The 16,131-nt window shown below is 34.9% G+C and overlaps 2 gene segments (V, D, J or C); both read left to right on the top strand.

Moving 5' to 3' along the window:
* Window positions 1–10,239: 10,239 nt before the first annotated feature.
* LOC122136507 lies at window positions 10,240–10,893 on the top strand. The segment is given in 2 exon segments: window positions 10,240–10,325; window positions 10,430–10,893. Coding segments are annotated over 2 exon segments (366 nt in total).
* A 3,399-nt stretch (window positions 10,894–14,292) lies between these two features.
* LOC122136512 lies at window positions 14,293–14,801 on the top strand. The segment is given in 2 exon segments: window positions 14,293–14,389; window positions 14,481–14,801. Coding segments are annotated over 2 exon segments (351 nt in total).
* Window positions 14,802–16,131: the final 1,330 nt, after the last annotated feature.

The following is a 16,131-nucleotide window of genomic DNA, read 5'->3' on the forward strand; positions in this document are numbered from 1 at the left end:
TATTGCTTCATAAGCATCACAATAATAATTATTGGATATAATGAATGTATAAACATTAAATAGTGCATGAAAATTACTGAAGAGGTCAAATAACAGTAATTCACAGATTTGAGAAAGTTGTTTGAAGAGATTAAAAAAACAGATATAATGTAAAAAAAGAAAAAAGAAATATATATATATATAATTCTTTAAATGGAAATTAAATGACAAAATATTATGGTAATTTAATATTATGAAAGAAGGAGATTCAATACTTGTCTCACCAACAGTGGCATATTTTATAAATTTTAAAGGTCCACCCAAATGTAAATGATATTACATACAGTATTTCTACCAGCAGTGTTTCGTGACATTGTAGCAGTTGACCTTCCTGCATCATTTGAAATGGGAGACATTATTTTTTTCCCCCTGATGTGCTTTATTAGTATGTATATAATAATAAGTAATAATATTTAATTCTGGCTTCAGATTTCATTAATAGATTAATAGATGTACTGTATATGATAATGCTGACAGGCCATTATAATTTTTTGTTTTAGGTGTTAACGGCCAGAGCTTGGAGTCCATCCCACCAAGTCCTGTCACCAAAAAGCCTGGAGAAACTTTGAATCTCTCGTGTAAAGAATCTGGATTTGATTTTGGACAGTACGGCATGAACTGGATCAGACAGTCAGGAGGACAAACATTCATCTGGATGGGGGTGCTATCTGGTATGACGCCAGTAAAACAGTGTATGCTAAAAGTGTGGAGGGACGAATAGAGATCACTAGAGACAATTCAAACAGCATGGTGTACCTGAAACTCTCTGGTCTGACAACAGAAGATACAGCTGTATATTACTGTGCAAGACACACAGTGATGCAAAAAAGCACTGCTGTACAAAAACATGCCCCCCCCCCCCAATAACACAGCAGCAGTGCAGCACAGTACAACTCTGAGCCAAAGAAACAGACCAAAGACATCTTATCCTAGTGGATGATAAACTGGCCCATATTTACATATATTTACCTAGAATATAAGCTATTTATATGCCATGAATGCTGATACATACTGTACGGTACAGAACTTTACACAACTTTATGATATTTACACTTATTTATGCTACTTATAATTTAATATTCTGTTTCTGATTAAGGTTAAATGCTCTCTTAGATGCAGATTAAATACTCATAAATGCTCATTAAATATTCAAAAAAATGACTCAAACATTAGTGTACTTTCTTTATAAAATAATAATTAAAAAAACACATTCAATATTGCTTTCCAGTTATAAAATCAAATTATTTTTCATTATTTTATGATAGTGAAGTCTATTTTTATGGTGTTAAAATATTTCAGACAGTCTAGAAATTATTACTGATACTGTCATCATTGTATTGTTTATTTACTGATTTATTCTTAATCGTCTTTTTTTCAAATGAATCTCTTTTACTACAATAATGCTAGTGGTCTTTATTAAAGTGTCTGTTACTTCAGTGATACTATGTCTATTTTTGAAGCAACTGATAGCAAAATTTTGGAAGAAATAGTGCAGCACCTAAAATCGTCAACTCTAACTATTTCTGGACACACTTCCCACATCTTTTTCCAACTGTGTGCTTAACTGTTTAGAGCAGATCTCTTAGAAGTGGTGAACGCCTGACTTCTTTCTGGGACTTTTCCAAAACTCTCTGGATGAACTGCTGTTGTTAAGCCCCTACTGAAAAAGAGCAATCTTGATAACACCATTTTGAGCAATTATAGACCGATATCTAATCTTCCTTTTATAGGCAAAATTATAGAAAAGGTAGTTTTTAATCAGCTGAACAAATACTTAAACTCAAATGGATACCTGGACAATTTTCAATCTGGTTATCCAACTGCATCACAGCACAGAGACAGCACTCATTAAGATAATAAATGAATTAGCTTAAATTCTGACTCTGGCAAAATATCAGTGCTGGTATTGCTAGATCTCAGTGCTGAATTTGACCTGTCGATCATAACATACTACACAGAGAAACTGGAAAACTGGGTCGGGCTTTCTAAGGATGGTACTCAAATAAGGTTCAGGTTATACTTAGAAGAGGGAGAGGCTGTTATGTGAGTCTAGGAGAGCATTAGTCTAAGTGGACGTCCATGACATGCGGAGTCCCACAAGGCTCAATTCTTGCACCGCTCTTTGTTTAGCCTGTATATGCTCCCACTAAGTCAAATAATGAGAAAGAACCAAATTGCCTACCACAGCTATACAGATTATACACAGATTTAGCCTAGCCTCTCGCCAAATGACTACAGCCCCATTTACTCCCTCTGCCAATGCATTGATGAAATAATAATAGTTGGATGTGCCAGAACTTTCTTCAGTTAAACAAGGAAAAAACTGAAGTTCTTGCATTTGGAAACAAAGATGAAGTTTTCTTAAGAAAAAGGTGAATGCATACCCTGACTCAGGTACAAAACAAACAAAAAAGAATCAAGTCAAGAATCTTGTTGTGACTCTGGAGACAGACCTTAGTTTCAGCAGTTATGTCAAAGCAGTAACTGAATCAGCATACTATCATCTCAAAATCATTGTAAGAATTAGATGTTTTGTTTCCAGTCAAGACTTGGAGAAACTTGTTCATGCCTTTATCACCAGCAGGGTGGACTATTGTAATGGTCTCCTCACCAGCCTTCCCAAAAAGACCATTAGACAGCTGCAGCTCATCCAGAACTCTGCTGCCAGGATTCTGACTAGAACCAGAAAATCTGAGCATATCACACCAGTCCTCAGGTCCTTAAACTGGCTTCCAGTTACGTTTAGGATTGATTTTAAAGTACGTTTACTTGTTTATAAATCACTCAATGACCTAGGACCGAAATACATTGCAGATATGCTCACTGAATATAAACCTAACAGAACACTCAGATCATTAGGATAAGTTTCAGTTAGAAATACCAAGGGTTCACACAAAACAACAGGGATGTCCGCTTTCAGAAATTATAGAAGTGCCCTAGTTGGAATCAGCTTCCAGAAGAGATCAGATGTGCCAAAACATTAGTCACATTTAAATCTAGACTCAAAACTCATCTGTTTATAATGTGCATTTATTGAATGAGCAAAAAACTCCTTTGAACTGATTGCACTGTATTTTATGTATTCACTGTCTTTTTATCAGTAAAATCATTTTCTATTTTTAAACTGTTTTAAATATATCATTTTAAATCAGCTCCAAAGTTTTAAAATTGCTTGTTTTATTTTTATTATTTTTCTTCATGATTATTTTACTTTCTTTTATGTAAAGCTCTTTGAATTAACATTGTGTATGAAATGTGCTATATAAATAAATTTGCCTTGCCTTCAGTGCCTGCTGAGGAGCAGCTGTACTCACTGAACACAACATATCTTAAGAAAACATTTACTGTTTACCAAGTAGTTATAAATGTTGGTATTTATATATTTAATAGTAGTTTCGTAGTTTAATATTTATAATGTTATAAGTTAATTTGATAAAAGAGTAAATCATTTAAATCAAATCTGATTAGAGTTTAAGTTTGTACCACAACATCTACTGCATTACATTTAAAGACAGATAGATGTAGTCTTTTGAAATTCTATAAGTCTACTAGTCTACTAATCTAATGAAAAGTCTACATTATTAAGCTTAAACAAATAAATAAACAAACAAACAAATAAATACATTTATTGTGTTATAATGAATACTTTGACAAAAAGGAAAAAAAAAACTCCTTTGTTACTGTTGAATGATGGTCAAGAAGCTGCTCTTTAAATAAGTGTCATCCACTTATAGAGTGGCCAAAAATATATCATTTTAAACAGCTACTGTATACAAAATTATACCATGTGAATGTTGTTATTATTCATAAATGTATATTTATTTTGTAAATGGAATTTTAGAAATGTAGGTCAAAAGCAACTCCAACAGACGTCTTGATTTTAACTACATACTCCCAGTATTGATATAATTTAACAAACTAGTCTGTTTGAATACTTTGAAACATCGTTTTTGTCTTAAATCTGTATGATGTCACCACCCTTCATTTGTCGTACATATATGTGATCAGTTCACTTCACTGGATCTCATATGAGTTCACTTCACTGAATCAAAGATGTGCAACAACCTGCTTTACCTTCTGTTTCTACTGGCCTTTGCAAGTGTGTGTCATAATGTAAAACCTTACACCATCTTCACAAACTGTAACAGTAAATATTCACTCTACCTGATGTTCTGTTCTTATTTCTATTTTATTTTCCAACAGGAGTGAAATGTTAGAATTTGGAGTCTATTTCTTCTGTATCAGAGGTAAAGCCTGGAGAATCTCTGAGTCTTTCCTGTAGAGGATCAGGATTTACTTTCGGAAGCTACGACGTGCATTGGGTCAGACAGAAACCTGGAAAAGCACTGGTGTGGATGGGTCTGGGCTACAGTTCTGGAAGTGGACATACGGCTTAAAGGGGAGGCTTGAAATCACCAGAGATGATTCAAAAAGCATGATGTATCTGAAACTGTCTGGACTGACAGAAGAGGACTCAGCTGTGTATTTCTGTGCAAGAGAATCACAGTGATACGAACGTATGTGACAATGATACAAAAACTGGTCTAGACACACTTTTAGTTTAAAACTGCAGTTCTCTTCTGTGTCAGTAGGTTGCAGTGGAACACAAGAAGTTGTCCACTAAATAGTGAGTCATAATCACAGAAACACAGCGACTCATACAGTCAGAATACTTTGTTTAAAACTTCTCAAAAGTTAATAAGACAATCTATTCACAATCAAGATTCCTATTCACACAAACACTCTAATTCAAAGTGTAGTTTTGCTCCTTTAAATGCATGAAAACTATATAAGCTTTATTTATGTGTGTACCTACAGTATAATCTTTATAATTCAATGTGTGTTTTTTTTTTCCAGGATGTGCTGCTGATCTGAAGTCTAGTGCTGGTTCAACACAAAAGTAAATTCATACTGTAGCATAGCTTCAAAGAGCTTGAACTCAATTTCGATTCTCTAAATAATACTGATAATAATCTGTGTGTGAAAAAGTAAATGTCAGTATACTTCTCATTAACAAACATCCAAAGAAAAGACAGATATGTACAGCTGAATGCAATGTTTAATAATAAGCAGCAAACAGTAATAATAAAAGAAAAAAAAATGACACAAAACTAATGGAATGTGGATTTAGTTTTATTGTTTTTGTTTTTGATATAGCTAGAGGTTTTAGTTTTTGATGTCTCCTTAAAAAACAACAAATTCCTCGTGTGTTTGCGCACACCTGGCGAATAAAGCTAATTCTGATTCTGATGTTTCATTGTAATGTCTGGATCTGAAAATTTAACTGACATAACATATTCTATGGTAATAATAACCAGGTTCATTCTTAGCAATTGCAGTGACAACAGAAACAACAATTATGGTGATGATGGTTGTAATAATGGCACAGATATGGGCAGCCAGAGCACAGCGGCTGAATTTCTTTGCTCCTTTGACGTTGCTCCTATACTTCCTATTCATTGCCTGTGAATATAAAAACACAAAAGAATATTTTCCACGACATCTAATTGCCATTTGATCATGTTTTGGATGGGAAGTCATGGCCTAATGGTTAGAGAGTTTGATTCCTAACCCTAAGGTTGTGGGTTTGAGTCTCGGGCCAGCAATACTATTACTGAGGTGCCCTTAAGCAAGGCACCAAACCCCCAGCTGCTCCCTCGGTGGTGCAGCATAAATGGCTGCCCACTGCTCTGGGTGTGTGTTCACGGTGTGTCTGTGTTCACTGCTGTGTGTGTGCACTTTGGATGGGTTAAATGCAGAGCATGAATTCTGAGTATGGGTCACCATACTTGGCTGTATGTCACATCACTTATTTATTTATATATATGGCAAACATATAGCTCTCTGAGTCAAAAAGTCAGTTTCTAAGTCAGTTTTGACCTGAGCCACTGCTTACAATGTATTATTAATTGAAACATGGTTTGTTAAGTTAGTTTATGATATCAATGCAGCTGTACCCAGAAACAGGCAGTTGCAGAAGGTGACGGTGAACACAGAACAGCATAAGTAGTCTTTCACTTTTACTTGGACTTTGCGAGGACCTTGGAGGTTTTGCAGGATTTGGCGGTACGGAATTCAACGGTTTTGCTGCATTTGGCAGTTGTACTGTATTTGGTGTTTTGGATTTCCAGCTTTTGGACGAGATCGTCTTTTATTCTCAGATTCTTCATCTTCTATGCCCTCCACATTATCATCCTCCATCTCTAATTCATAATCCATTTCCATTTTCACATCACAAAAATCCCCTTCAGGAACTTAAAAATTTCTGGAACTTAAATTTCCGGAATTTCAAATTCTGGAATTTCAATTTGAAAATCTTCCATTGCCCGACTTTAATGGTCCTCAGGTTTAGTGACAGGCGGATGGTACCACATATCGTCCCCTTGGAATTATAAGGTTCTATCTGACATTTTTGTCAAAATTGAGTTGTTCACATATTCTTGTTCTATGACAACTTATTTATATTATGTGACAGATTTTTTTAATGTTGTGTACATTTTGGGACATTTTATTTAAAAAACAAAAATGTTCTATCTACACAGTCGAATGGAATGCAAAAACTTTGAAGCTCAATATCTCAAAACTACTCGGAATGCAGATAGAACCTTATAATTCCAAGGGGACGATGTGGCTCATACAATCTGATAAACACTTTTATTTTTACTTTTATGATTATTTTTATACATGACTTACACAAAGCCCAAAGAGCAGGAAACCTACATCAGGGCCAATAAGCAGAAAAAACACAGTCGTCGTCTACAATAAAACCTGCCATGTGTTTTATAACAAAACTCAAATAATGTTTGAAGATTTGGAATAAAAGTTTTGGGTATATTTTCGTAGTTTTCAGACATAACATGTTTTTTTATATAAACATTAATCTTTACTAATACTGATTTATCATAATAAAGAAATTTACACAGGTATTAAACGTGAACAAAATAATATATTGTTAAAAATTGTTGTTTTGGATATACTGACTTTTTATTATATGGACAAAAACAGCTGAAAAATGCATCCATACGTACATTTATACATACATACATATAGTTTTATAAGGATGTGAGGGTGAGTAAATGATGACAGAATTTTGATGTTTATACTATTCCTTTAAGGGCTCATAAAGCATTTGTTATACAACACATTTTTAATTCATGACTTATGAAAATGATTACTGCCATTAAAACATTTTCTGGCCATTAAAATCACCTTTTCTGAGTTGTGTTCACTGGGCATGACAGGCTGCTCTATAACGCTGTGTTGGATGGTTGAATGGTAGAGGTGACGTACTGAAAAGCAGATTTAAAATGTCCTTTGTCTCTTTCAGAAACACAGACACTCAGACAGACCTGACAATAAGTTTTTAATATTTATTTTTCAAAATCCAAGTCTATTGTGTTATATCACTGTCAACCCATCATTAGACCCCTACTGAAATTAAATCAGCATTAAGAGAAAATATGTCATGCTCCTATAATGTGGTAAAACATTGTGTGCTTGCCTTTATACTTGTCCTACATAAAGACAAATAAGGTAAAATATGTAAACCTCATACATAACCTCACATCTGTGGTGTATGTATAGTTTCTAGATAAGCAGTACAATTTTCTTAATAAAATATGCTGCAGTTGTCTGTAAGGACAACTATTAAAGAGGATTTCCATGATGCAAATCTTTCATGACTCCTTATTTATAGATGTGCACATACACAGGCTAATTATGCTGCACATTTAGTGCACATTTAAGAGTGTGGATTCTGTTCACCACCAAGTATGTTATCAGGAAATACTACAATGCGGCTATTAATTTTCATATTTAACATTGTTTTGAACTCATATGCTTCTTTCTCCAGGTGTCTACAGTATTGAACTCAATCAGCCAGACTCTAAAGAAATAAAGCCTGGCCAACCTTTGAGTCTCTCCTGTAAAGTCTCAGGCTATTCACTGTCTAGCTGTAGCTACTGCACAAACTGGATACGACAAGCTTCTGGAGGACTGGAGTGGATTGGAAGAGTTTGCTGCAGTGGAGGCACAGACTATAGTGAAAAACTAAAGAACAAGTTCAGTATCTCCAGAGACACGTCCAGCAGCACTGTGACAATAACAGGCCAAAACATGCAGACTGAAGACACAGCCGTGTATTACTGTGCACGAGAGTCACAGTGACACAAAACAACAAGAGGCATGCACAAAAACATCCAGAGATAGAAAGACAGCTGTAGACAGTTACTTGCATAAGAAAGAAAAGTATAAACAATACAAGTAAAAGTATCTACAATACAATATACTGTATCTTTAATGATCAATAAACACACACACAAAATGGGATCTGGTGACAGTTGCCAAGATAAGAAAGTACAACACAGCAATACATTCCTATACATTAAAACATTCCTTGTTTTAAAATAATGTTGGGATATTTCTTTTAGCAATATTTGTACTGATTTTGTTTCAACAGGGGGCCCTCAGTTTTCATTCAATGGCACATGAGCACCAGAGTTACTATACCAAGTTACTGCAGAGAATGCAAAACATTACCTACAGAATTACTGCTGTAATGAATATTGCTCATGTAAATTTTCATTTAATGTAGGCCTACATACACAGGCATCTTTGGTGAAAAGAGGAACAGAATACAGAGCCCAGAGCTATTGGGGTCCCATAACGATTCCCCTAATTTCTAATAGAAATCATTGCAAAAAAATCCCTTCAGTAACATACAGTTGGCATCAGTAGGCTAATCATAAGTCATGACATATGGGATGCATTCTGTCATAGATCATGCCTCTGTGGCTCTCTCCGATCACCGAAGGACACTGTCACCTGAGTATTGAACTACATTTCCCATCAGCCCCGTACCTAGGTCTGATCACCTGCATAGGTGTTTTCACTTCACCCCTCTATATAAACTGCCTCCGGACTCTTGCACATTGCAAAGTCTTGTTCTGCCCCGGCTAACATTTCCGAGCGTTTATCTTCATTGTTGATTCTATCTGACCTTTGACTGTTCATTGATTCTCGATTCTTCATCTGCCGCCTGCCCCAACCTCTGCCTGGTATTGTTTCTGTATTGTTTCTGATTCAATTTACTGAAATATATAATCTCTGATGTACTTCGCCCAGTCACTGTTTTAGCACTATACTGTATATCAACTGAAGTTACATTTACTTCAGTAAGTCATTCAATGTCCACAGCTAAAATAATAATAAAAAAAAATTATGGGTTTGGCATCATTAAACTAAAGGAAAAAAACAGCTAATGCATGTGATTATGTACATTTTTGGTTTCTTATTTAACCATAGGCTATAAGACATTTTATATGATCACTAGAGGGAGGGTCGAACTGCTCCTGCAATCTGTCTGAAAACTAAACCATGTTCTCTACAGTTTTAGTCTTGCTTCTGGCAAGTGTAAACTGTAAGATATTTTTCAGAACATCAATTTTTCGAATAAAATTTTCTTGCATTGTTTATAATCACTGATCTAAATGTGCTTTTGTATTTCTCTTAATTTTTTCCAAAAAAAAAAAGCCTGAGTCTTTTTCTGTTAATATTTTTTTGAATTTTTATATCAACTGTAAAGTCTCCTATTCAGTTACAAGCTCTGCTACAGGCTGGATTTGTCAGCCTGCAGGAAAAGCTCTGGGGTGGATTGGAGAGATCTGGAGTGATGGAAGCTTATACTACAATAACACTGCAAGGAAGGAATATGGAAGCTGAAGACACAGCTGTGTATTATTGTGCCAAACGTACACAGTGACAGACACCAACAGACTGCCTGTTCAAAAACATAATCACAAATTAAGTTTTTATATATATATATATATATCTATATATATATATATATATATATATATATATATATATATATATATATATATATATAAAAAAATATATAATGTCTGACTTTTACAGGTGCATAGCAATTGTTTGAAGCTCATCAAAAATTCTAGGCATTAATTCAGCTGATCAAAAAAACAAAACTCAAGGCAAGCCTAATAAATTCAAGTAAATGCATAATAATTAACAAATATCATTTGTGCCAAAATAAATAAAATAAACTAATGAAAATAAACTAATAAAAATTTAACTTTCACATTTTGCTGTACATAAAATATTGCTTAAGCATCATGATAGTAATTGGATGTAATGAATTATGCAAATATTCCTCCTCCTCCTCCTCTTTATTTGAGTTTTAAGATGAAAAGAAGCAGCTTGTTCTCACTCGTCTCAAACCATGATCTCTTCATCTCTCTGGTTGTTGCTGCTGCTGGCAGCTGTTTCTCGTAAGTCTTTATAGCTTCTATAGAGATACTTCATATTAAAAACACTCATGTTATACATAATGTTGTCATATCTCTAACATTTCTGGTCATATTTTTCCCCTCAGGTGTCTACTGTGTTGAACTGACCCAGACTGATTCTGTGGTCTTAAGTCCTGGTCAGGTTTTGACACTGTCCTGTAAACTCTCTGGATATTCAGTGTCTGACAGCAGCTACTGCACTGGCTTTAATCGGCAGCCTGCAGGAAAAGCTCTGGAATGGGTTGGGTTGATATGTGGTGATGGTAGCACATATTACAGTGATAAACTGAAAAGTAGATTTAGTGTTACCAGAGATTCTTCCAGCAACACAGTGACTCTTCAGGGACAGAATATGCAGACTGAGGACACATCTGTGTATTACTGCGCCAGAGACTCACAGTGACACAGAGCAGCTACTGCCTTGTTCAAAAACCACACTAACACTCGGCACACAAATACACAGCTTTGCACTCAAATCTACAGGATTTCTGATCGAGTTTCAGTTATATTCAATGTTCACAAAAATGATGGTTAAAGTTAGCATTAATATGTTTTATTTTACATAAAATGAACCACAATGCTTTCTAGTTCTAAAATATTCTTATAGGCCTATGTATTATGAGGCAAAACTATTGCCTCTCTGTTCTAACCTTCTAAAATCTGCTTGCAAAAAGTTAAGATGGATACTTTTACACTTTTCATTCATATCTGTGTGTTCTCCATTTACCACACAAACTCATTACACTGACATAATCCTACCTCCTGATACAGTAATTGTGTTACAAGTGTATTCTTGGCACATTTCATAAGACATTTCACAATTTAGGACATCTGCTGACATTGCACCTCTGACTAAAAGGCTTTCAGAAAAAAACAATGTCAAGTGTCAGGTCTTGGACAAAAAGGCCATCTTTGAAGTCTTTGGTTACTGTAATATAATTTCAGTCAAAAAAAGTGGATACCACAGAATAGATATAATTGCTGATGAGGTCATGATTGAATTGTTTATTTGTTGATCTATTCTCATTCTTACCAAAATAGTTCATTAGTATGAATAATAAAAGCATTAAAAACTATTCTAATATTGAAGCAACAGACATATATGGAGACAAGGGAGTGTCTGCAAAAAAGAGACATATTTACTGATGTGTGACCCTCAGGAAACACCTGCGTTTCGTTATTGCCTCTAAAAAAATAAGAGTTTCATAAGACATATTTACATTCTGTAACTACAAAGCATGTAGAAACCACTAAAATACATTCTTAAGCTAATAACATGTTCATTCAAACATAAATAGAAGACGATACAATCAAGAAATTGCTATATCCTTATGTCTTCTCAGCAAGTGATATCAGAAGCAAATTATGTGACCCTGTTGACTCTAATAAAGTTTTAGAAAAGGATTCTAATCCAAAGTTCAAAAGAGTAAAAAGACGTGTCAGAGGAACTTGCTGAGGAAGCCGCAGATAAGATAACACCATTATTAAAGACTCCACCACAACAGAAGACTAGGAACTGAGTAATTTTGAGTATAGACTGATCTGGAGCTCTTTCTTAATTTGACCCCGTGTCTACAGCATACACGACTGGCATAACATGACTAAAGACAACAGAACCCATAAACAAAGATTTCTCAGTTCATGACCCCTTTTAAAAGAAAATCTGTATAGACTCTTCATGAAATTTTAAGTGTCGGGAATGTGACCCTCCCAATGCAAATCAAAGCCCTGAATGTCTGTTTAGTATTTATGTGCTGCCGATTGGATCTGAAGTGTTACATCACCACTGTCAAGATGAAGAATGCACTCTGCTTACTGCTGCTCTCATTCAGCCTACAACGTGAGTTTTCACACGTCTATTATCAGATCTAGGGTATACAGATTCCAAATTAAATCAGTCTTTTCAATCTTCTTTTTAGGCATAAAATGTCAAAGTATGGAGTCCACTGAAAGCACAGTTCAGAAAAAGCCTGGAGAAACTCTGACTCTGTCCTGTAGAGGATCCGGGTTCAGCTTTGGCTGCTGTAGCATGCACTGGATCAGACAACAAGCTGGAAAACTACTTGTTTGGATGGGACGTGTTTCTAATGACAGCAGTGGCTATGACTACTCTGAATCCTTCAAAGGTCGAACTGAAATCAACAGTTCAAATCAACAGAGACAATTCAAAGAGTATGGTGTATCTAAAATTATCAGGCCTGACAGCAGAAGACTCAGCCGTGTATTATTGTGCAAAGCAAGCACAGTGACACAATGGTCTTGTACAGCTGAACAAAAACCACACTGTTTTATCTCTTGTTACTAGAAGTCAACAGGTGGCAGCAGAGAATAAAAAAAAAACTATAAAATGCAACCTAATGAAATGATATACCATTGCTGCAGATGGTTAATGAAATGCTGAAGTTCTCTATAAAAGCTCAGACATTATACAGCACAAAGGCATATTTGATTCCTTTAACACAATGTGTGTCTTTTCATGTGTAGATGTTTGGTAGCGTTTACACATGTTACGGGGACAAACTAAAAATCTGACTTTTAAGTTACCAGAGACTATACAGGAGCAAAATAACTCTATAAGGACAGAATATGATGATGAAGGACACAACAGTGTCTTATGATGCACGAGAGTGAACACAGTGATAAACCACAAGCAGTTCTGCAAAAGTCCTCCAAAGAAAAGTCAAACAATTCCTCACACATATGAATATAAAAGTGCATATGAATCTTACCATATTTCAAGAGATTTTTTTTTCAGCATTTTTCAGTGCACAAGTTCTCAAAGGATTCAAAATTAGTTAGAAAGAGTGGAGAAGAAAATGATGTAAGAGGATAAGTACGGAAGAGGATTAGGGCCAAGCAATAATAAAAAAATAAAACCATCTCGAGATTAAAGTCATTATATTGCGAGATTAAACTCGTTAAATTTCGAGAAAAAAAGTCGAAATAAAATCTTAAGAATAAACTCATTAAATATCGAGAATAAAGTCGTTGTGTTTCGAGATTAAACTCGTTAAATTTTGAGTAAAAAAGTCGAAATACAATCTTGACAATAAACTCATCAAATAACGAGAATAAAGTCGTTGTGTTTCAAGAAAAAATTTGTTAAATTTCGAGAAAAAAAGTCGAAATACAATCTTGAGAATAAACACATTACATTACACGCCATTAATGGCAATGCCGTACGGTTTTAATTTATCATAGCTGTCCAAGTGCCAGAGTGCATTTGGGTGAAGCCAGCGATAACCTTGCATTTGTCCTCTGGTTGTCATTTCATGTTGGACAAAAGCGAGGAGCCTACATCGCGCAAATTGGATTGATTTGTTTCTTCTAAAAAGACCTAGCCGCTTGCAAATTCACTTTAAAGTTCGTGTGCTAATTATTATTGTGTCATAATTAGCTAAAGTTGATAGTATTTCTTTGTTACTGAAAGATATAGGCTATGCAATGAACTGATCGAATGCGTTATTCTCTACATTTCATTTCGACTTTTTTTCTCGAAACACAACGACTTTATTCTCGAAATTAAATGAGTTTATTCTCACGATTATTTCGACTATTTACTCGAAATTTAACAAGTTTTTTTCTCGAAACACAACGACTTTATTCTCGAAATTTAATGAGTTTATTCTCAAGATTGTATTTCGACTTTTTTTTCTCAAATATTACGAGTTTAATCTCGCAATATAATGACTTTAATCTCGAGATGGTTTTATTTTTTTATTATTGCTTGGCCCTAATCCTCTTCCGTAAAAATCAGTTCAAGTCCATGACAACAAAAAAAATCTAAAACATGTCATGAAGTCTCTAATAAAAGCAATAAATAATATAAACCCAAACATGAATATTTTTGTAGCATGTAGATTTGATTACAAGCTCTGTATGATTATGTAAATCTCCTGTTGCATATTTAAATAGCAGGCATGAGTCAGTTTATACATTCATCTAATCACTAGAGGAGTGAAGAATCACTTCAGTTCATTCAAACTGTGCTGTGAAACAAACCATGATCTCTTCATCTTTAGTGTTGCTTCTGGGAGTGATATCCTGTAAGTTTAGTCTATTTTCTGTGTGATACATAATTTTGTTGATCAAAAGATCATGATCTCTTATTAACAGATATTATTTGATTTGATACAGGTATTGATTCATATGAACTCACTCAGCCTGAGTCTCTGACTGTCAGTCCTGATGCCACTCTCACTATCAACTGTAAAGTCTCCTATTCAGTTACAAGTCAGAATACAGCCTGGATTCGTCAGCCTGCAGGAAAAGCTCTGGAGTGGATTGGAGTCATCTGGAGTGATGGAAGCTTATACTACAAGGACTCGCTGAAAAGCAAGTTCAGTATCACCAGAGACACTTCCAGTAACACAATAACACTGCAAGGAAAGAATATGCAAGCTGAAGACACAGCTGTGTATTATTGTGCCAGATGTACACAGTGACAGACGCCAACAGACTCCCTGTACAAAAACATCATCATATTACAAATTAAAAAGTGTTTTTGATGATTTTCCTAAGTCTGACTTTTACAGATGCATAGCAATTGTTTGAAGCTCATCAAAAAAATTCTAGACATTAATTCAGCTGGTCAAAAAAATAAAAATAAAACAAACTTCAAGGCAAGCCTAATAAATTTAAGTAAATGCATAATAATCTAATAAATTTAAGTAACCAACATAAATAAACTAATAAAAATAAAAGAAAACTAATAACAATTCAACATTCATATTTTGCTGTACATAAAATATTGCTTAAGCATCATGATAGTATTGGATGTAATGAATTATGCAAATATTTATCCTCCTACTCATTGTTTTTTTTTTTTTTTTTTTTTTTTTTTTTGAGTTTTGAGATGAAAAGAAGCAGCTTGTTCTCACTCGTCTCAAACCATGATCTCTTCATCTCTCTGGTTGTTGCTGCTGCTGGCAGCTGTTTCTCGTAAGTCTTTATAACTTCTATAGAGATACTTCATATTAAAAATAATGTTGCCGTATCTCTAACATGACCATATTTTTCCTCCTCAGGTGACTCTTCAAGGACAGAATATGCAGACTGAGACTCACAGTGACACAGAGCAGCTACTGCCTTGTTCAAAAACCACACTAACACTAGGCACACACATACACTAAAATCTACAGGATTTCTGATCGAGTTTCAGTTATATTCAATGTTCACAAAAATGATTGGTTAAAGTTAGCATTAACGTTTTATTTTACATAAAAATGAACCACAATGCTTTCTAGTTCTAAAATAGTCTTATAGGCCTATGTATTATGAGGCAAAACTATTGCCTCTCTGTTGTAACCTTCTAAAATCTGCTTGCAAAAAGTTAAGATGGATACTTTTACAATTTTCATTCAAGTCACTGTCTTCTCCATTTGCAACACAAACTCATTACACTGAAATAATCCTGCCTCCTGATACTGTAAATTGTGTTACACGTGTATTCTTGGCACATTTTACAAGACAGTGATACAGAAAAACAGCTAGAACAACTTACCGATAAAGTGACGAACATGGAGGATAGGAGCAGGAGAAATAACGTGCAACTGGTGGGGTTACCAGAGGGGGGTGGAAGGCTCTGGTTTCCTCAGAGCTCATCTTTCCAAGTGGATTCCTGCACTGAAAGGACGTGATATTGAGATTGAGTGGACTCATCGTGTCTATGATGGCCGTGTACTCTTATCTTTCATGTGCTGAGGTGGCAAAACCGATTGGCGATCCTGAAGAGAGCACGGCAGGCATAACTGGTGAAATATACGCGGGATAATGTCACACTGCTGTT

Source organism: Cyprinus carpio, chromosome B3 (assembly GCF_018340385.1).
Source record: "Cyprinus carpio isolate SPL01 chromosome B3, ASM1834038v1, whole genome shotgun sequence".
Lineage (NCBI taxonomy): Eukaryota > Metazoa > Chordata > Actinopteri > Cypriniformes > Cyprinidae > Cyprinus > Cyprinus carpio.